Below are 22876 nucleotides of genomic sequence, written 5' to 3' on the forward strand. Positions count from 1 at the left end.
GACACCAACACAGTCCAACTGAGACAGCGTGTAAAGGCAAGAAGAGAATATTAAAATCAATTATTATAAAATCAAGATTAGTTAGCTACAAATCTACAACATAATCTTAAATGAAGACTTCTAGTCTGGTAATATTTCAGACACAGAATGGGTAGTCCACAACTTCCGAATGTCCTCTCCCCATCCATCCTCCTCTTGATAGCAGAGGATTTTTTATTTGTAGCTTTTAGAGGGTAGAAGAGTTGGGGACTCACCATTCCCACTGCCTTTACTGGCTGTTAAATGCCAGTGATTAGTTTAAATTTAATCTCGCTTCCTGTAAACCCTGGTAGCAGAATTCTGTCTCCCCATACCCCCAACATAAAACAGCACACATGGTGATGAAATACCGACTGCTGAGGACACGAAGGACTGCAAGGTATCAGAAGAGCCACTGAAAATTAATCTTCCAGCTCTAAGAACATCTTCATTCCTTAATGTGTTTGCATTGCTACTCCCATCTTCCATATAGTCCATGGTAGGTTGTAGGTCCCTCATGGTAGGGACTTCGCCTTTTCCACATCTGTAAAGTGTTGTGCACACTTACATCACTACAACAAATAATCCATAGTTATCTATTAGGCGTCATGAGTCCACCTGCAGGTGAGACAGAAAAAGATATAGAACTTGACTGAAGCCACAGAAGCTAAAGCAAACTAAGCAGTCATGGGACAGGAGGGAAGATCCTCTCACAGATCAGTAACAGGTTAAGAGATATGAATCAAAGGATAGGAATAAATGGTCAGTTTTCACAATGGAGAGAAGTAAATAGCAGGGTCCCCCAAGGATCAGTATTGGGACCTGTGCTGTTTAATATATTAATAAATGATCTGGAAAAGGGGATGAACAGTGAGGTGGCAAAATCTGCAGATGATACAAAGTTACTTAAGATCATTTAGTCCAAAGCTGACTGCAGAAAGTTACAAAGGGATCACAAGAAACTGGGTGACTGGGCAACAAAATGGCAGATGAAATTCAATGCTGGTAAGTACAAAGTAATACACACTGGAAAATAATCCCAACTATACATACAAAATGACGGGATCTAAATTTACTGTTACCACTCAAGAAAGAAATCTTGGAGTCATCATGGTTAGTTCTCTGAAAACATCTGCTCAACGTGCAGTGGCAGTCAAAAAAAGTTAATGGAAGGTTAGGGTCCACTAGGAAAGGATTAGCTAATAAAACAGAAAATATCACGATGCCACTATGTAAATCCACGATTCGCCTAGAGCTTGAATACTGCACATAGTTCTGGTCACCCCAACCAAAAAAGATATAGTTGGAAAAGGGGCAGAGACGAGCAATGGAAATGATTAGGCGTATGGACCAGCTTCCATATGAGGAGAGACTAAAAGCACTGGGACTGTTCAGTTTAGAAGACAGATGACTAAGAGGGGGATATGATAGAAGGCTATAAAATCATGAATGCAATAGAGAAAGTGAATAGGGAAAAGTATAACTGGGTTCAGAAATTAATCAGATAAGTTGATGGAAGACAGGTCCATCAATGCCTATTGCACTCAGGATGCAAACCCATGCTCTGAGTGTCCCTAACCCTCCAATTTCAAGAACCTGGGACTGGAAGACAGAAGACGGATCACTTGAAATTGCCCCGTTCTGTTCATTCCCTCTGAAGCATCTGGCACTGGCCACTATCAGAGACAGGATACTAACCTGGATGTAATACTGGTCTGAACCAGTATGGCTGTTCTTAGGTTAAACATTCCTCTGGTTGAGGGGAGATATGATTGCTCTCTATAAATATATCAGACGGATAAATACTGGAGAAGGAGAGGAATTATTTAAGCTCAGTACCAATGTGGACACAAGAACAAATGGATATAAACTGGCCACCAGGAAGTTTAGACTTGAAATTAGATGAAGGTTTCTAACCATCAGAGGAGTGAAGTTTTGGAATAGCCTTCCAAGGGAAGCAGTGAGGGCAAAAGATCTATCTGGCTTTAAGATTAAACTTGATAAGTTTATGGAGGAGATGGTATGATGGGATAACATGATTTTGGTAATTAATTGATCTTTAAATATTCATGGTAAATAGGTCTAATGGCCTGTGATGGGATGTTAGATGGGGTGGGATCCGAGTTACCCAAGAAAGAATTTTCTGTAGTATCTGGCTGGTGAATCTTGCCCATATGCTCAGGGTTTAGCTGATCGTCATATTTGGGGTCGGGAAGGAATTTTCCTCCAGGGCAGATTGGAAGAGGCCCTGGAGGTTTTTCGCCTTCCTCTGTAGCATGGGGCACAGTCACTTGCTGGAGGTTTCTCTGCTCCTTGAAGTCTTTAAACCACGATTTGAGGACTTCAATAGATCAGACATAGGTGAGGTTTTTCGCAGGAGTGGGTGGGTGGCCTGCGTTGTGCAGGAGGTCAGACTAGATGATCATAATGGTCCCTTCTGAGCGTAGTGTCTATGAATCTGATGACACACTAAAGTGACTGTTCTCAAATCTCTCCCTTTGGGATACAAAGTCACAAGAAGGAGAGTTATAAAATCAAGTGTAACATTAAAAAGACAGTGACATACTCCTAATCAAAGTAACGTGGTACTTACAAAAATATGGCAAATTCATGATGTCCCTAGTACTTTTCACTCTGCCCTTTTAAAAACTTTTAGAACTCCTTGGAAGCTTGAAATTAAAACTACATCCCATGGCTAAGACCTGGACTGGGACGCGGGAAATTTTGGTTCAGTTCCCATCTCTGCCAGAGATACCCTGTGTGACTTTGGGCAACTCACTCAATATCAGTACCCCAGTTCCCAATATTATGCTTGTATGTTCTATCCCTTTCTCTCATCTTTTGTCTTGTCTATTGATAATGAAAGCTCTTCAGGTTGGGACTGTCTCTTACTATTTCTATGCACAGCGCCTAGCACAATGAGGCCCTGAAGTTGGTTTAGGCCTCAAGGCACTACTTTAATATAAACAAAAAATAAAAGATTTCCACCACTGGGTACACCCTGTTTATTGCTAGAGGATTAATTCTGAATACTGAGCTTTTTGTTGTTGTTGAGCATATATAGTACAAGAGAATTAAAAATAAGGCCATGAAGAATTACCTGAATTTTGAAAAGACAGCTAAAGACAAAAATTAAGTCAAATGTTGATCTTGGAAAGAATCTTAAGTGTCCTTTTATGTCCTTTTTTTAATATGAAAACCATTTCAGCTTTTCAATTTGAAAAGATTTTTGAAAGTTCATTTAATCTCCTGTTTGTACAAACAATCGCTTGAAATACCATAAGGAAGGGGTTGGTACATACTTTTTATAATGTAAGCTCTACTTTGTCTTCTGATTCATTTTAAAAATAAAAAAATAAAGTTACCCTCGGGCAGAATGGCTTTCCCAAAATCATGACACTATATGAAAATCTTATTTATATCAGATGCAAACCTGTGAGAGCAGAAAAGATACAAAGAAAAATCCTCATGGCCACAAAACTGACACTTACCCAGAGGAAGTAACACAATCTTAAAAGGAAAACAAAACATTATACTACAAAGGACAATGATTATGCAAACTAAAGATTACTTTCCATATATGGATACGCAGAGAACTTCTCCAAAACACTCTTGTGAGGACTTACACTGCTAGTTGTATGGTGTTTTCCCCTTCAATTTCACTAATGAACAAACGGCAGCTATTTGTAAACTGCTCCAGTGTTTTATCTAAGTGTTTGAGCTGCCACCAACTGGCTTTTTGCTCATAGCGTCTTCCATTACAAAACTCACCCTGACAGTTTCATGTAATCACCAAAGCTTGATGTAAACAGTTACATGGGCAATGTGTTGATACCACTTCTTGGTATGGAGGCAAAAAGTGCTAAAGAAACATGCTTCTTTCCCCGCCCTTCTACACAGAGCAAAAAGAACAGTGAACCATACGGTATAAGCAGAGTTTACACACTGTAATAATTGAAACCGGTTATACTAAAAGTTTGGTCTACTAGTGTGGACTGAGCAAAATTGTGTTATAACCAGGTTTAAAAAAAATGCTCTCAATACAATGAAACAAGATCAATACCAGTAAACAATCTTTAAGAAGCAGGCTCTAAACCAGGGCTGTACCTCCATCTGGTTTCATAACCTGTGATAACTCTGTTTGGACCTAACTATATTAGCATTTTTCTAAAATATTCCCTGCTTGCAATGATGGGAGCAACAGCAGACAATGTACCACAAGACACAGTGGTTAAAACCATAGCAGCTATTTGACACAAAGGCTCCCTCATCACTGTTACCAGTGGAGATGTCCAATGAAATGATGGGAAGTTCTCTGAAAAATAGTAAGGACACAGCAATAGCAGCTAGCTAGAACATGCTGTAACAAAGTTTGGCCACTACCATGTCAAGGAATGTTTTCTGTGTGTAGACAGACTTTTTGCTAACTGGAAGGAAAACTAGACTTGTCTGTGTCACTTGAAGAAAAGTCATGTTAATGCTCTTAACATAAACTAAGAAATAAGACTAGTCTTAGATTTAAAGTAACTTTGTTAAAAGGTTCAAAACCAGATTCAAGCTGAACATTTATGGGCAGGATCTTTCAGATTTCCTGAGTTCCATAAACAGTTAGGATTTAGACTGCAAATTTGATGGGTGAATATACATAGCAACACCCTCCCTGTAAAAGCCGACCCTTTTCAAGCTGGCCTTTGAAACACAGAATCATCAATGGCAATATTTTTAAACTCTTTGGCACTAATGGCTTCAGAGAGCATTTTTATAGTTATGCAAGGGAAAAAATGGTTCTGGCCATGAAATTTAACAAATCTCAAACAAAGGCATCGACTAGACAAGCCTAATAATAATGTGCAACTCTGATGTGTCACCTGCAATTTGTTTTCCTCTGTTGTGAAGAAAACAATTGGGTCCTCCCTGCAGGGCTCCTTCTAGTAGAAAGGTTCTATTATATACATTTGCAACGTCCTCTGAGGGCTGGACAAGTATCCCTCCGGATTGAGCCAAGATGTTTAGTCTCCTTTCACGATGCTTCTTCACTGTTCTGAAGGCTCTCCGTCAGCCAGTGAAAGCAAAGTCCACTCACAGAATCATAGAATCTCAGGATTGGAAGGGACCTCAGGAGGTCATCTAGTCCAACCCCCTGCTCAAAGCAGGACCAATCCCCAATTTATGCCACAAATCCCTAAATGGCCCCCTCAAGGATTGAACTCACAACCCTGGGTTTAGCAGGCCAATGCTCAAACCACTGAGCTATCCCTCCCCCCATCCATGCTTAACACATTAAAGATATTTAGGGGTCAAAATTGGCCGTCTAGGAAACATTTTAAGTGACAGGCAAGAAATAAGATTCATAGTTAAAGGCAATCAAGCTGTCTAACCATGAAAAATCATGGAGCTGAAGAAGAGCTCTGCATAGCTCAAAAGCTTGCCTCTTTTACCAACAGAAGCTGGTCCAATAAAACATATTACCTCACCCACCTTGTACCATGAAAAAAAACAGTCTGTTAGGCCAGGAAATTATAGCCATATATATCACTTCCACCTGTCATAATTCCCTCCACCCCTTCCCCCAAGACGTTTACTTTATAGTTTGCATGAGTAACCTACACCTGCTTGATGCGGTGCTCTGTTCCCCTCCAGTAGCACCTAGACCATTCTAGAGATTAACAAGTTTGCTACAGCATTAGCTAAGAGCCATGTGGCTTTTGGTTCATGCAGTAGAGGGTCATATACTAAGCTTCAGAAGTCCCAGGTTCGATCCCGCCCGCTGATGACCGGGGTCTGTCAGCATTACACATGCATTACTTAGTCTGTAATAAAAGGTAGAAAGTTTCTATGTTCATCATTACCATAAAACTACATGACAAAACAAATGCTATCAAACTGTAAAAAATGGTCAGGAACCAAAGATGTTCAAAACAGACAAAGAACTGACATATCAAGGTGTAAACTTACACTATCTGTTGTAAAGGTATTAGACACACGTTTATCATTAAAGTTGATAACTAAGCCCTTGTTCCCATTATGTCCTCCCAAAATGGAAAGAACTAAAGACTCAGCCAATCATTTCCTCGGCCGTCCAACCAGCACACACTTTTCATATATATATATTCCAAGATTTTTCCATGTCAAACTTAAAATTAAGAGCATTCACTTTTAGAATGTTTTAATTGTATTTTTCAGTACCAAGAGTTCCACAGATTGCCATATAAATTATTTTACATATATACAAACCCATCTACTACACCTCATCAAATGCTGGTGCTTATATTTTATAAGAAGGCTGCCTTTGCCACTTAACTTCTCAGATCCACCTGCAAATCTGTACCTCCACAGTACTTATGACAGATCCAATGTAGGCATCTGCAAGTTCAGAGACGTGTTTTTGGTTCTACAGATAAAAATTGAGATTAGCCACTATACAGAGCCCTGAGGGACATCACTTATTCCTTTGCTGCCATTTATGAACTAAGTACCCCCCCAGCCAGATTTTTATCCAGGTCACTGCTTCAGTAGAGAATCCAAAATCCTTGTTTTACATTGTAGTTTCTTATGTGATAAATAAAGTTTACGCTTATATTACAAAATTTGCCAACTGGGTTCAGCGAGCAACGGCACGCATCTTGAAAGTCATTCTTCCCTCCCCTCCAACACAAGGGGCTACCAATTTTAAAATAATCTAAACTCCAGGCATTACTTTTTAAACAATTGGACTGTCTGAAATAAATTACTTGGTAAAGCCCAACCACTGCAGGAGGAGGGAGAACCAAGTTACTGAAAAAAGTTAAACACACTGGGCAAACATATGAAGTGTATTATTGCCCTCAGACAGGTACAGTTCCCAACATCATAGTTGGTTGCTGTGGCAACAATCAACAGAAGCTGATTTCAGGTGGGCAAACTACAGTAGCAGCAGAAACTTAACATATCCTGTTTTTATGCAAATGTAACAAACAATAAAGGAAGTGAAAATGAAAATAGGCTATGTAGGTTTCTAAACACTGGTCTTCAGAATATTCTGCAAGGTATCAGCACTGCTATGAAAGGAGGTATGATAATTACAAGTGCAAGTGCTTCACTACTTTCACTGTAACCAGAGTTGCCAACTTTCACACGGTAAATAAGCACCCTGACTTTCACAGTAAGCCAAACATCAAGTTAATCCCATTTCAAAACAAGGCCAAAACAAACTAATCCCTAAGAACCCCAACATTCTGTGTGTCTAGATCCCCCTGGTGTGCAGTCTGGGACTGTGGTGGGCCAGCTGTGTACCCGAGTCTCTCCCCCCTTTCTTCCCCCTTGCCCCTACTTGCTGGGAGCCGATCAAAAAAAAGAAGAAGCAACAAGCTACAAGCCAAAAAATAGCCAACAAGCAACTCAAACCAACTAATCCAAAAACAAGCCTAATATCTGCATTTTTTTCCACGGGTTTGGCATGTCTGACTAACACTATTTCCACTAAGAATTGCCAATTTCTCCTTTTCAACTGCAAAACCTTGCCGGTTTATTCTCAAATGTGACATTTTTGGGGAAAAACAGAAAAATCCATTAGATATTTACAAGTAATCTAGATGGGAAAAGGTGATTCTTCTACTCCAAACTTTTTTAAAAAAACAAATAGCTCAGGTAATTGAACTAGACTTTACGTGTCACAGGTGATTAGTTCTCAACGAGGAATACTAGGTCCCATTAGCATACACTGGAAATTAACAAGATACAAACAATTAAAAATGGGCTTGACCATGCATAGGAAAAGTAATGCCTATGGAATTATAGGAACCAGCTGCGTAACTGTCTAGTGTACCCAGTAGATACCGAGTATCAGTCAGTAACTAACAGACTAGTCAACTTTAATACCTATGAAGCTGATCAAACAGAAGTTGCACAATTCCACAAGTGCAACCAGGATCCGTTTTTTATTTTTAAATTAGGCATAACCAAATGCAAACAACCTATTTCTAATGCAGTGTTAAGTTTACACATACAACCATACGACTCAGGAAATTACACTTAAATTTCTTATTGCACTCTGAGCTCATCCCTGTTGCAGGGGCAGCACTTTTCGTTACTAGTTAGGGTACTACATGTATATCTTATAGAAACACATACATATAAGTATATATATCAATACATATATATTTAAGGCTACTTAAGAGTTCTACCGTCTATACTTTTGAAGTCTAACTTGTTACTGACATGTTAGACCTATAAAACTAGAAAGTATTTAATATTAAAGAATTAAAATACGATGCTAACTGTTTCTGTCCGCAATGGGACAGGACTTCACATGATGATAAAGCCTGGCAGAAAAAGGCTTTTTTACCTGCTTCAGATTTTAGTATCTGTCTCATAATGGCTTGTCCAGCTAATCAGAGGCCTGAAAACATATTGTACGTGCTATAATACCTAGCAACAGCTAGGATATACTAGCAACCTTAACTCCTGCTTTTGTTATTTTTCATCCATCCATAACATTTACAGTAGTTAAAAAGAAAAAAGCGTTACTGACTTGGTCGAGCCATTTAGCATGGAGCAGTTACAATATCAATGCAAATACACAAGTCACTGCAAATATTAAACACTATTCAGTATTCAAAATAACTATTTTGAAGTGCTCAAAAGCTGCTACATTTAGAGGACTCCCACTTTAAGAAAACAACGATCAAACTGAACACCTAATTATGCAAGTACTCTCCAGATGCCACTTCACCTGTTTCTTCCATTCCCTTCCTTCCTCTTTCTAGAACTATCCCATGTCACAGGTACACTACCAACCTAGATCACTTCTGTCTATTGTCACCACACACCTAGAATTACTATCACTGGAAGTTAGAGGGAAAAGTATTTCTCCATTCCTAGTTTGTTTACTTTGCGCATTTGACAGCATTTTGTGTACACTCTGTTTTCCTTTTTGTTTTCTGGTTCTGGTATAAAAGATCCTTTCAAAGAGCCTTATAAAAACAGAGGGAAAATTGTAAAACTACAGAAATTGGCATAGGAACTCGGTGGTAGATGATGTATCTGAAACATAGTGTAATTTATACTCTTTCAGTTAACTTAATTTCAAGTTGACTGTGTCCCTTCAAAACACTGTATGCAGCATGGGCAGGGTAGATTTGCCATGTTTCTTGAGACATAAGCAGATGGAAGAGGAAGAGTGAGTGACACAGGGGAAATGACTAAGGTGGAAGCTATATAAGAAACAAGAAGAGAAATAGGACAAGCAATGGAGGGGAGAAAGCGCAGGGCAAGAAATGCCCCTCCATATGCCAAAAAAGGGAGGGAGCTCATAGTTCGATACCCAAGAAAAGAAATGGGAAGAGAATTCTTAATGCAGGAAAGAAAAGTCCAGCACTGATTTGTTAATAGACTTTTTATTTTTCAAAAAAAGAAAATTAACTGTTGGAGAACACGAAGTTGGAAAAGCAAAAATGAGGTTAGAGCATGACAGAACGTAAGTTATACAGTACCATTTTATACACCATAAGCTTATTGCCCTATTATAAGTGCAAAGTGATCAGCAAATCGCCTCATGTAATTCCACTCAACTAGCTCTCTACCAAAGTCCAGAGAATAGGATCAATTTTTATAAAATCCAGAACAGTGTTTCCAGTTAGAGAACAGTAACACCTGTAGAATTTAAGCTATACAGGATGATTTCATAAAGTACAGCTCTAGTTGAGAACTTACCATACAATTACCACATGAACAGTCCACAGATAATTAATGAATTATTCAAATAACTTAACCTGCTTATATGAACAAGTCAGTAAGCTATTTTTCCACAATTGGGTACTGTGCACTGTTCTGTTCTATATTACCTCAAAATATGTTCAAACTGGGTGGGACAATTATATCTAATTTAAATTATGGGGCTGATCTTGAAAACATTTACAATTAGGTGCAGACAACTGCTGTGAGTACTCCCATTGAAGCAAGCACTACACCATAAAGTAAGTAACTGAAGGGTCAGACACTATGCAAGTACTGTTCTCCTCACAGACACACAGGCATAATTTTCAAACTTGGTTGCCTAAAGCTAAAGCACCTAAAATCCATATTCAGGGACCAAAATAGAGGTGGCTTGATTTTCAGACATGCCAAACATCTGCAGCTTTCATTAACTTCAGCTGGAACTGAAATGGTGTTCAGTGAAAGTTAGGCCACTTCTTAACATGTTTAAATATAGATAGAGGTGCCTAACTTTGGGCATCCAAGTGTGAAAGTTTTGGCTGTAAGTATTTACATTCAAAATGGAAACAAATGTACTGGATTCAACTGACTGCTCATTAATCCTTCAACTGGTATGATTAGTGACCCAAATGCAGTCCAGTTATCAATGCAATGACAAGATTCACAGTGTACATTTCAGGAGCACAAGAGAACTGCACTGAATTTATAGCAAGCATTTAGGGGACAAAGGGGGCAGTTCAAGTCTATTATTATTCATTGTGTATCCCTTCCTGTAGAGAAAAAAAATCTTGAAAATAAGAAAAATAGGAAAGATGTACCAAAGTAGTCTTGCCTAATACAATTTGTGCCTGTAGAAATTTATGTTTCGAGATTTTGTAAAACAGAATAGTTGTCCTAAAATTACAGTCTGCATATTTACAGATTCTGCATATAGAAAACAATGGGTACATGAATTGTATAATTTAACAGAAATGCTACATACATTTGAAAATATACACCTCAGATGCTTTCATTCTTTAAGACTGACTTGCCTGAGAGAATAAAAAAGGACTTAAAATCATACACAGCACTCCAGTTATAAGTGGTGTAAGCAGAAATCTAGGGCACTGACAGTTTTCTGCCTGGTTTCAATTTATTTATTGAACAACATTGAGATGTTTTAATAAAAAGATTTATACAAACTTGCACCTGCAGACTACAAATTATCTGTTTTTATGGATATTAGGTTCAAAATCTAAGTTGTACATGCATCACATAATTACATGTCATTTTTTTCTTTAAAATTGTTCTTTCTTAGAGAAGCAAGTGACACAGTGCAGTAATATCAAGAATGTAGTTAAAAAAATTCACATGCCACAACAGCCAAGTTTCCTCCTTCAGTTTCATGCCCTGGGAGACCATTAGTCTCTCTAATAAGAGAGTGTGATCAAAGGTAGAAGCAGCTGTAAAATAAGTCTTTTTCAGTTGCATTAGTGTCTCCCTGATGCATTTTAACAATATAATTGAGGGAACTACCTTTCTGATTTAACTATATCCACCTACAATGTGTTTGCCAGGAGCGTCTACCTTGTGTTGAGGGTACTAAGCTACAGATAATTTTCCCTTGGGGAAAAGAAAATAGAATCCAGCTGCCAACAAGAAAAAAGTAATCAAATCCCAAAGTGACACTACCCACAAACAGTACTAAATTGCCCAGGAGTCTTTATAATAGCAACAAGTTTTGAAAAATAATAAAGTCATGGCAACTACTATAAAGCTCAAATTTTAAACTAAGCATTTCCTTAAAATATTTTTAAAATCTATCAATAATTTTGAATACCATAGTTTTAGGCCCTGATCCTGAAGGGCACTGGTTTGTAAACTGTGGGGCATGACCCTCCTGAGGGGTGCACTGAGGTTATCAGGGGGATGCAGGGACCTGACTGGTTAAAAATGAACCATTACCTAGCACACCCAGTGCTGTGCTGCCATTCTACTTCCAGTCAGCTTCTCAAGAACCACACAACCTCCCAAGAACCCAAACCTTCCTCCACTCTCAAACGCTCACCCCGCTAGCCCTTGTGGCTGCACTCGGAATCAACATAACCATGGCATTGCAGACATGTCCTGGCCCCACAATAAAAACCTCACACCTGGTGTGCGCATGCACAGAGGGGGTGGAACTGCTGCGTGCACATGAGTAACTGCTCTCGGCAGCTAGGATTCAAACAGGGTGCACGAGCCTCCACCCTGTTCGCGCTGGTCATTTGGGGATTCCCTCCATGGGCTCCAAACTCTGCACCATCCAGATTCCCCTCTTACCCCTATGTTAAGGGGGGCATGTGTGGAACATGAATCTCCAAAGGGGGGGTGCGGCAAAAAAAAGTTTGGGAAGTTCTGCTGTAGGGTGATCCATAAAGCAGACCTTTATGCGTGGATGGGCAGTGTCACCCATCTAGGTCAGAGGCCTTTGGCAGTAAAGTTGAAGAAGATACAGCCAAGCTATAACCTGCAGCAGAGAGCAAAACAAGAAACAAGTGCAGATTTCAGCCTTATACCATTCAAATGTGTTAATTCATACTGCTTTTTTGTTGCAGCCAATTCTTGGTGGTGTATTCTAGTTTCTGGGTGTAATAAATGGTTTACAAATATCTAAAGTAAGCTACAAAAATTTTCTCTGAATTTGTCTCACATTGAGCAAATATTTAGTGCCTCAAAAGTGTGAGCTTTAATCTAGCACATTTAAGATGTTTTTGCATGTTCAATTCACTGGGTATTTTAATACATACATAATCTGAACTGAAAAATAAACTGAATTTCTTCTCTAAGAAAATAGTCTTTCCAGCATTTAATTGCACCACTAGCAGCCCTATACACTCACTAGTAACTTTATGCACATACAGATCACATTTCCCTCCCACTTCAGCCTATCCAAGTTCAAAATAAACAAAAATAACTCATTGGTCAAATATCACTGCTAAATCAAAGTCAACACTACGCAAATTTACAGGAGGAAACCAGACAGATTTACAATGAATGTGACATTGAATCTAGACACAAAAATTAGGAAAGACTAGTTATCTAGATATACTGCAAGTTCTATTTCACACAAAGGCAACATGAATTGGATTTATTATACTGTGAATTTCACAAAAATTTTAAGTTTTATTGTTGAGAGGAACATGTACCATAAAACATAAGCAAGTGAAAATGTAAATGGACTTTAATTCCTTACAAGAAAACTCAAGTCAGTGGCATCATCACTGTACACCCAAGTACAATATCTTGGCACTTACAAATATAACATCCAACCATGTGATTAAACAGCACCCTTCAGTCTAATATATCTATTGCCAAAGTCACTCAGCAATAGTCCCATTAAGAAAAAGCACTGCACTAGGTACAAGTCTATTGATTTATTGGTCTCCAGTTAAGTGTTCAAGTCACCTAGCCATTACTGTCACTCTCCAAAACACCACTGTTTATGTATACAGTTCAGACATTAAAAGTTACAAATCCTGCTTTTTCAAAATATGAAAATGTATCTCCTCTTTCTTTTCACAGCAACTAAACCTAAACAGTACAAGAAATCCAACAATGTTCAGACAGGTCATTAATTGCATTAGCTACAGGGATAAGTAACAAGTATTTCATTTAATCTCCCAGTCAAAGGGGGAAGAACAGAAATTCTAGAGCAACAGTGTAAGAAATCTGCCAGTGATAAGTCTGCTGTATGCTGATAGTTTGTACCCTGGAGGAGTACCATATTTGGAGGAAGCCATCTTCTACAGCAGCATAAAATACCCTGCAGCTATCATGGTTTGTTTTTAACCTGTGTCTTCCAACAGGACAGCCAACTGTGCTTTGAAAATACTCAACGGGCTCCTGGAACATGCTATGCACTGCATTTTTAAAAATGTGACCTTTGAGAAAGGAGAAGGAGGTTATTAAAGACAAAGCATTCCTGCCTCTAAAGAAGATGCCATGACAAATCTACTTTATAAACCTTTTGCTTTACAGAAGCACAAGTGCCTGAATAAGATATAACACTTGCTTTAATGGAGTGGGAAACAATGATCAGATGTATAAGAGCAAGGTTCCAGGACCTAGTACACAGGAGGGTGATTGGGAAGACAGCTTCTCTATGCATTCTTTACATGACCACACTTCAAAAGGCTTCTCTAACATATGACTTTTGTCTGCTGAAGATTTTTCAAAATCTCAGCCCATAATAAATTTATTAAGAGGTAACAAACCCCTGTTGAGATGAAATATTAAAGAAATATTTGTAACTAAAAGTTGTTAAATAAAGCCAATATGAATTTTTATAAATCAGGTTTATAATATGTTTGGAGACTGTTCTAAGTGACTGGTGACTATGCAAGATGATAAATAGATTTTTTTTTAACATGTATGAGTTTAATATGAGCTACTTATTTTAATACTGAAATGACCTGGAATACCAAAAATTACACCAACAGTTAGGATTATTTGTAATGAATGAGCACTTCTACATACACCTATTCATCATTTGCTAGAAGAAATAAGAGACCCTGTGACCTAGGCTTAGTAAAACTGAACCTGAATTCAAACTGAAATCCTTGGCATTTTACTAATTTTAGAAGCATCAGATGTAAGCATCATTCAGCAAAACCTCATTTTGGGTGACACATAAATCCCATCTGCTCTCCTTGAACATTAGAGATCTTGTAGCATGTTGCTTAAAATGTTTGCACTGTTCAAAATATCCCTTTTTACCCTTCACACCCATCCAACTATTGCACTGGAAAAGTGCTATGTGCCAGTTGTCTGCCTCCTTCCATCCCAGAGGTGACTGCATTTCAGTGATGCTGCATGTATAAATTTTATGAAGCACTCTGGGATCCTTCAGGATGCAAAGCATGTTATAAACACAAAATATTATTCAGGACCAGTAGCTAACTGTTAGACTGTTGAGGAAGAAGACGAAAAGCACTATTAGCTACTGAACCACCTTCTCCAAGAGGCGATGAAACCAGCAGCCCTGACATGCTGATTGGTGTGTGTGTATGTTTTGGTGAAAATCCCTGGCAGAAAGAAAAACAAACAAACATCAGCCATTAGACTGTCCCCTCCTCAGGCTTGTATCTCATTGACCATTTTTCCCTTCAGCTAGAAAATGGGGCAGGGGCATGGTATGACTTTAGTTCAACTTCAGTATTTCCCTGAGAATGCCATGTTCACCTACCTGGTCAGAGCCTGAATCCCAACCAGTTACCCATCCATAAGGAAACTGGGGAGGATTCACAAAGCAGCAGGCAGGGAGAGGAGCCATTTAATTATCCACACACAAAAACGTGGAGAAAGAGCCTCCTTGGGAGAGCTGTAAGTAGCAGGGAGAATGACCACCCCTAGCCTGCTCCCCCATACACTCCTGGGGGGTGGCAGGGAAAACGACCTCCCCCACAAATAGACCCCTGGAGGGGTGGCAGGGAGAATGATTCCCCACCACCACCATACACTCCCAGGGGCTGACAGGGAGTTGGACCCGCTCTGCCTCCCCCACAGTCCCCAGGGGCGGAGGAATGACAGGTAGAGTAACCCTCAGCCCTCCCCCAAACAGACTCCCCCTGGGCGGGTGGCAGGGAGAGTGACCCCCCCCACACACAAACAGACTCCCCCTGGGCGGGTGGCAGGGAGAGTGACCCCCCACACACACACAAACAGACTCCCCCTGGGCGGGTGGCAGGGAGAGTGACCCCCCCCACACACACAAACAGACTCCCCCTGGGCGGGTGGCAGGGAGAGTGACCCCCCCCACACACACACACAGACTCCCCCTGGGCGGGTGGCAGGGAGAGTGACCCCCCCACACACACACACAAACAGACTCCCCCTGGGCGGGTGGCAGGGAGAGTGACCCCCCACACACACACACAAACAGACTCCCCCTGGGCGGGTGGCAGGGAGAGTGACCCCCCCCCCACACACACAAACAGACTCCCCCTGGGCGGGTGGCAGGGAGAGTGACCCCCCCCCCACACACACAAACAGACTCCCCCTGGGCGGGTGGCAGGGAGAGTGACCCCCCCCACACACACACAAACAGACTCCCCCTGGGCGGGTGGCAGGGAGAGTGACCCCCCCCACACAAACAGACTCCCCCTGGGCGGATGGCAGGGAGAGTGACCCCCCCCCAAACAGACTCCCCCTGGGCGGGTGGCAGGGAGAGTGACCCCCCCCACACACACAAACACAGACTCCCCCTGGGCGGGTGGCAGGGAGAGTGACCCCCCCCCCCCCAAACAGACTCCCCCTGGGCGGGTGGCAGGGAGAGTGACCCCCCCCACACACACACACAGACTCCCCCTGGGCGGGTGGCAGGGAGAGTGACCCCCCCACACACACACACAAACAGACTCCCCCTGGGCGGGTGGCAGGGAGAGTGACCCCCCCACACAGACTCCCCCTGGGCGGGTGGCAGGGAGAGTGACCCCCCCACACACACACACACAGACTCCCCCTGGGCGGGTGGCAGGGAGAGTGACCCCCCCCACACACACACACACAGACTCCCCCTGGGCGGGTGGCAGGGAGAGTGACCCCCCCCACACACACACACACAGACTCCCCCTGGGCGGGTGGCAGGGAGAGTGACCCCCCCACACACACACACAAACAGACTCCCCCTGGGCGGGTGGCAGGGAGAGTGACCCCCCCCCCCACACACACAGACTCCCCCTGGGCGGGTGGCAGGGAGAGTGACCCCCCCCACACACACAAACAGACTCCCCCCGGGCGGGTGGCAGGGAGAGTGACCCCCCCCACACACACAAACAGACTCCCCCCGGGCGGGTGGCAGGGAGAGTGACCCCCCCCACACACACAAACAGACTCCCCCCGGGCGGGTGGCAGGGAGAGTGACCCCCCCACACACACACACAGACTCCCCCGGGCGGGTGGCAGGGAGAGTGACCCCCCCACACACACACACAGACTCCCCCGGGCGGGTGGCAGGGAGAGTGACCCCCCCCCACACACACACAGACTCCCCCTGGGCGGGTGGCAGGGAGAGTGACCCCCCCCACACACACAAACAGACTCCCCCCGGGCGGGTGGCAGGGAGAGTGACCCCCCACACACACACAAACAGACTCCCCCCGGGCGGGTGGCAGGGAGAGTGACCCCCCCCCCACACACACAGACTCCCCCTGGGCGGGTGGCAGGGAGAGTGACCCCCCCCCCACACACACACACAGACTCCCCCTGGGCGGGTGGCAGGGAGAGTGACCCCCCCCACACACACACACAGACTCCCCCTGGGCGGGTGGCAGGGAGAGTGACCCCCCCCCCCACACACAAACAGACTCCCCCCGGGCGGGTGGCAGGGAGAGTGACCCCCCCCCCACACACACACAGACTCCCCCCGGGCGGGTGGCAGGGAGAGTGACCCCCCCACACACACACAAACAGACTCCCCCCGGGCGGGTGGCAGGGAGAGTGACCCCCCCACACACACACAGACTCCCCCGGGCGGGTGGCAGGGAGAGTGACCCCCCCACACACACAAACAGACTCCCCCCGGGCGGGTGGCAGGGAGAGTGACCCCCCCACACACACACAGACTCCCCCGGGCGGGTGGCAGGGAGAGTGACCCCCCCACACACACACACAGACTCCCCCTGGGCGGGTGGCAGGGAGAGTGACCCCCAGCCCCTCCCCCCCACACTCGGGGGCTGACAAGGAGAGTGACCCGCCCTGGCCCCCTCCCCACAAGCAGACCCCCGGGGGGGGGGGGGTGAAGGGGGCAGCGCCTGCCCTTGGCTGTGGGCTCCTCCCCGCCCCCACACTGCCCCTCTCCCCGCCTCAGCCGTTGCTTTCCCGGGCCGGGCTCTCACTCGAGGCCGGGGATGCGCGGCCTAGCCCGCCCGCCCTCCGGCTCCGACAGGCCCACGAGCCCCAATCTCGCCCCGCGCGCACCTGCCCGCGCCGCCGCCGCCGCCCTTCCCGCGCCCGGCCCCTCAGCCCGGCGGCGGGGCCCCAGCCCGCTCGGGGAACCATTTTGCCTCCCTCCAGCCGGAGGTTAAACCGCTCCCCCCCCCCCGCCGGCCGGCCTGTCCCGTCCCCTGGGGGCGAACCCACGAGCAGGCCCGGCCCGGCGGGTAACCCATGTGCAGGCCTGTCCTGGGGGAACGTAAGCCCCCGCCCCCCCCCCCCCGAGCAGGCCAATTCAGGTGGGTGGGGGCCCCCCCCCGGCAGGCCAATTCAGGTGGGTGGGGGGCCCCCCCTTGAGCAGGCTGGAGGGGGAGGTGGGTGGGGGGCCCCCCCTTGAGCAGGCTGGAGGGGGAGGTGGGTGGGGGGCCCCCCCTTGAGCAGGCTGGAGGGGGGGGTGGGGAAATTCAATACTTACTCAGGGGTGGGATGTTCCGGATCATAGAAATCCCCCATCTTCGGCCTCCCCCTCTAGCAGCGGCGGCAGCAGCGAGGATCCGAGCAGCCCCCGCCCCGCATAGAGAGAGAGCGGGAGGGAGGCAGGGGAGGGTGTTAGACAAACCCCCCCCCCGCTCCGCTCCTCCGGGTCCCCACGCACCAGAGACACCAAACCACCTCCGTGGGGGGGTGCGCGCTCTCCTGCCCCAGCCGCCGCCTTCACATCCTCCCCGGGGCTGGGGACACCCCAGCGGGCACCAGCGAACGTCCCGGCGGCGGCGGCGGCGAGCTCCTGGTGGTAGGAGGGTGTCTCAGGGCCACCCCCTTTCAGGCCACGAAACGCTTCCCATGCACCGCGATCAGCCCCCTCGGCTCAGGGACAGGAACCTGCCGCTGCCCAGGCCACGGGGCTGCCCTCCATCCCGCGCCCGGGGCTTGGGGGGGGGGGGCCGCAGAAAGACGCCAATTTATAATTAGCAGTAATCCTCTCCCTCCAACAGCGATCGCCTTGCCGGGGTGGTGGAGAGAGCGGGCGGGCTGGGTCCTCCACCGAGATCCAGGCCCCACCCCGAAAAGGAGCCACTCTTCGTTTCCAATGAAATAATCCAGCCAAGCAATAAAATGAAAAAGAAAAAGATCAACCCAGCTGAAACCTCCTTCCCTCAGTAACTGTAAATCCTCGAGTTTAGACGTGGACGAACGCGTCTCCCCCGTCGCTGATTCGGTTTTCTGCTCCTCTTCTGCTCCAGGTGTCCGATCCGATGCCCTGGAGGAAGGGGGGAGGGGGGGGGATTCACAGCCCCTTATGATGTAGTTCTGGGAGTTGAAAGTGGATTATATTTGTAATAGCTCTCCCCTCCCCCGTATACTGTATTTTTCCTCTTTAGCGGTGGCTGAGCTCAGAGGCTTCTTCCTCGCTCCCTCCTCCTCCTGCTCTGAAACACAAACGGAAACTGTAACTCATCTACTTCCTACTAAGAGAGTAACAGAAAATACAGAGAGCGAGAGAAACAGCGACAAGGCCCCAAAGCAAGCAACTGCCATAAATGCAAGCTGCTGCTCCTTCTCTGCAAGGTAAAGAAGCAATTTCATGTCGTGGAAACAAACATGGAGCAGGAAGCTCACTATTAAAGGAGACATGTCTGTTTTGTTGGTTTGGGGCTTTTATTGAAGATCAGGTTTTTCTTCCCGAATGAGTAGTTTGCAGCCTTCTTTTCTTTTTCTTTTTTTTTTTTACATTTGGGAACTAGGAGCATTTCCCTCTCCCTCCTAAAGTACCTGTTCTATGGATATAAACATTCAGTAATTTCCCCAGCCCAACGGCTGTGTTTTTGTCTTCGATAGATTTTCTGAGAATTTTGGCATAATCATTTGCTAACATGTTACAGCACATTATTTACCTACATCCACAGCTTTGGTACTTTTACATGATTTCCCTCCTCTCTAGTAGCCATTGCACCGCTTGCCCCCAGTTCACAGGAAAAGGTAGTCGGGTGCATTTTAAGACTATGATACAACAAGTCACTCGTGGGTTGACTTACTAGTCAGTGGACATGGTAGTCCTCCCGTGCAGACACACTCTCAGGTTAAAAATCATATTTTTGTCAAGTCTTGTTGTAGCCATGTTGGTCCCAGGATATCATCGAGACAAGGTGGTGAGAGAGACCAGCTTTCAGAGCTCTGTGTAAGCTTGAGAGCTTGTGTCTCCCACCAACAGAAGTTGCACCAATGAAAGATATTACCTCGCCCACCTTGTCTCTCTAATATTTGTATCAAGGATGTTTCTTTACCAATGTTAGCATCTTAGCTTCTTATTAATAAAAATATACTTCGTACTTACATGGCATATCATGTTCAACATTAATCCTCAGCACAGCATAGAGGCATGTATTATTCTAATTTTACAAACAGGGAAGTTGAGGCAGAGAGATTCAATGTCATGTCAGAATCTAAGACCAGAAGGGACCATTATTGTAATCTTGTCTGATATCCTGAGTATCACAGGCTATAGAATTTCACCCAATAATTCCTGCCTCAAGACTATAACTTCTAGCTGAGCTGGACACTTCAACCATGAATCTAGTGGGAAAGCCAGAAGCACAATTCAGAATTTCCTGATCTCTGGCATGAACCATTGAACCATGTTGGTCTCTGAGTCTTAAAACAGAAGGAATTTAAATTAGGTCCCTATCCCACAATAAGTTCCACATGTCAGGAGTGGATGTTTTTCTAAAAGATGTGCTCTAGCACAACCAGGAGTTATGGGCTTGATGAAGGAATCACTTGGTGAAATGTTATGGTCTGTATAAAATGGAGATCAGATTAGGTTATCATAATTGTCCCATCTGGATTTAAATTCCATGAAGCTATGAATGGATGGGGAGACTCTCATGCCCTGACATAGCCCCATTGAGCTTATTGCAGAATTGAGGTCTTATTTTTCACCATTTATGTTTGTTTAGGCTTTGCATTTCACTCAGCTTGGATAATAAAAGCAGATTAGTCATTTTTGCTTGCTGGTTCTCCTGCACTTGCACAGCAACTGCAATGTTTATATTATAGACACTGCCATATAAGGTTTAAATCCAAACATGCCATGATCCTACAAGCTGATCCAGGTGAGCAGATCTCTGCACCTGCACAGAGTCCCACTGAAGTCAATGGGACTTCAGGTGGCCCAAAGGTCCATGCATGTGGAACAGCTTGCAGGGTCGGGGGCAAACAGTTTTCATTGAAGTCTGAACCAAACAAAAACATTTCTGTTAATTAATTTTTGTGGGGAAAAAAATCAAGAATTAAATCTTGACCCTAAAGTACCTGGTAGTATCCTAAGAAGTTACAAAATTAAGGCTCCAATTCTGCAATTATATCTGCATGTTTGTAGGTGCAAGGACCTAGCTCCCACAGAGCTGACTGCTGAACTGGGGCCTTAATCTTGAAGTGTGATTTTGAGACGCATTTGCAAGAGAATCTTTGAAAAGGGGTTATTGTTACTGAACAGATATTGTGTATTCACGTATACAAGCTAACGTTAAATGGGATATTAGCTACTCAGTTTTTTAAACCTCCAGCAGAGATTTGTGGATGATGAAATATTACGTAAGATGCAAAGTGGAGTCTCTCAAGTAAGATAGACACCCAAAGCTGATTGGTAATCATACACAAAATTTTGGAGATGCAACTGAAAAATGTCATAATTAGAATTTTACTAAATTAAAGGGCTGGAAAATTTTCTTTGATTTTATCCTTCATTTTTTACAGCAACAGTAAAATAAAGCCTGCTACTTAGGCAAATTAAAATAATTTTATTCCTCAAAAATTACTTTAAAAACAGCAATAAATAATGAATGCTATTTAGTCAATATAAAAGATCTACAATACAAGGGACAATTACCTCTTAATGCATCATGAAAGGGATACAGCCATAATCATTATCAATTAATCGTTAAGTAAAACATCATTCTCGGTACTGTACAGATATCAACAAAGACAGTTGTCTCCTAATGAGTTTACAGGGCAATGCTCTGAACCTGCAATTTGTTCTGGACAGGTGAACTGCTGTGCCTGTGTGGACTCGCATTGACTTCAGTGGGTCTACACATGAGTACAAAGGTTCTCCTGTATGTAACAAGTTGTAAGATTGTGGCCTAAGGCTCTGATCCCATGAACATTTACACGTTTACTTTTTACACGTGTAGATCCCAATTCTGTAAACACTTACACACGTTTAACTTCACTACAATGAGTCTTACACCCTTACCTGCAGCAAGTTCTGCACGGAAGACCTGTGCGCACACACAGGCATGTTGATTACAGTGAAGATCCACCACACACAAAACTCATGGCAGTGTTAGGGCATAATTCATACAGTTAAACATGCGTGTGAATTTGTGCAGGATTGGGGTCAAAGGCATTTAAGTCAATGGTAAAGAGAACCCATGTGGAGCAACTCACTGGATTGAGGCCTAAAAGATAGACTCAGAGAAGATAGGATGCCCTGGGAAAGCCAGAGGAAGCAATTCAACTTTTATTAATAAAAAATATTAGAAATAACAATTTATTAAAGATAGACATATCTTTACTTCTGCCTTAGCATCTGAAATTCTTAGAACAAGGAACTTTTCAAATCTAATCTTGCTCTACTTTCCCTTGTACATTTGCATTTTCTAATGATAATATTATTTAGGCTGTAGTGGGGGAGGGGAGTGTTTAAATTACAATATTATTGGCTGAAATTTAAAATTGCATGAAGACTTTTTTTTTTTTTTTTTTTAAAAAACCCTCCAAATCTGGGATTTGGATCAAGCTGAAAGTGCTGCAACATGCGATGTGATATTCAATACAAGACACAATCTGTTCAGTACACTTGTCAGATAGCATTCAGTGGTGTATATTATTAGTTGTTAATTGGATATTGTGTAAAATTAATTAAATAATCCACAAATAAATTACTTAATACGCTATTGTGTGGTGACTGTTAGCATGTAGATAATACATGGTTGAACATGGTCTGTTAGGGATAGGAGCCAAAAATAGTGATTCAGCAGAGAAAGTAATTGTAACACACACAGAACAACCTTCATAGTTTACAAGCCCAGCCCAGCTACAAGGGGCTTGCTTAGAGGGAGTTTCCCATATTAGCTTTTCTGGTATGAGGTCCTGGCACGGAAGGTCCAAGTAATATACAGGAAGCTACAAGGTCCTAATCTTGTATGCAAATATTCATGCAAGTAACTATCCACATGAGCAACCCTACTGAATTGATTAGTACACGTGC

General features: G+C 43.8%; 2 protein-coding genes across 5 annotated transcripts in view; one reads left to right on the forward strand and one right to left on the reverse strand.

The window, feature by feature from the left end:
- SETD2 (SET domain containing 2, histone lysine methyltransferase) overlaps positions 1-18216 on the reverse strand; it is a gene marked incomplete at its 5' end in the record, with an annotated part of 151353 nt that extends 133137 nt beyond the window's left edge. For all 4 annotated transcript variants that reach the window (XR_014710376.1, XM_084620147.1, XM_084620146.1 and 1 more), the window contains one exon: positions 18080-18216. Coding sequence is in view for 3 of the 4 variants with exons in the window: in XM_084620147.1 (XP_084476273.1) it covers positions 18080-18117 (38 nt within the window). The remainder of the gene's footprint in view (positions 1-18079) is intronic.
- An 867-nt stretch (positions 18217-19083) lies between these two features.
- Positions 19084-22876, forward strand: part of LOC311516802 (uncharacterized protein) — a 59907-nt gene continuing 56114 nt past the window's right edge. The window contains exon 1 of the mRNA XM_084621138.1: positions 19084-19173. The gene's annotated coding sequence lies outside the window, so the exon portion shown is untranslated. The remainder of the gene's footprint in view (positions 19174-22876) is intronic.

The sequence above is a fragment of the Lepidochelys olivacea genome (genome assembly GCF_965140295.1).
Source record: "Lepidochelys olivacea isolate rLepOli2 genome assembly, chromosome: 2".
Classification (NCBI taxonomy): Eukaryota; Metazoa; Chordata; order Testudines; family Cheloniidae; genus Lepidochelys; species Lepidochelys olivacea.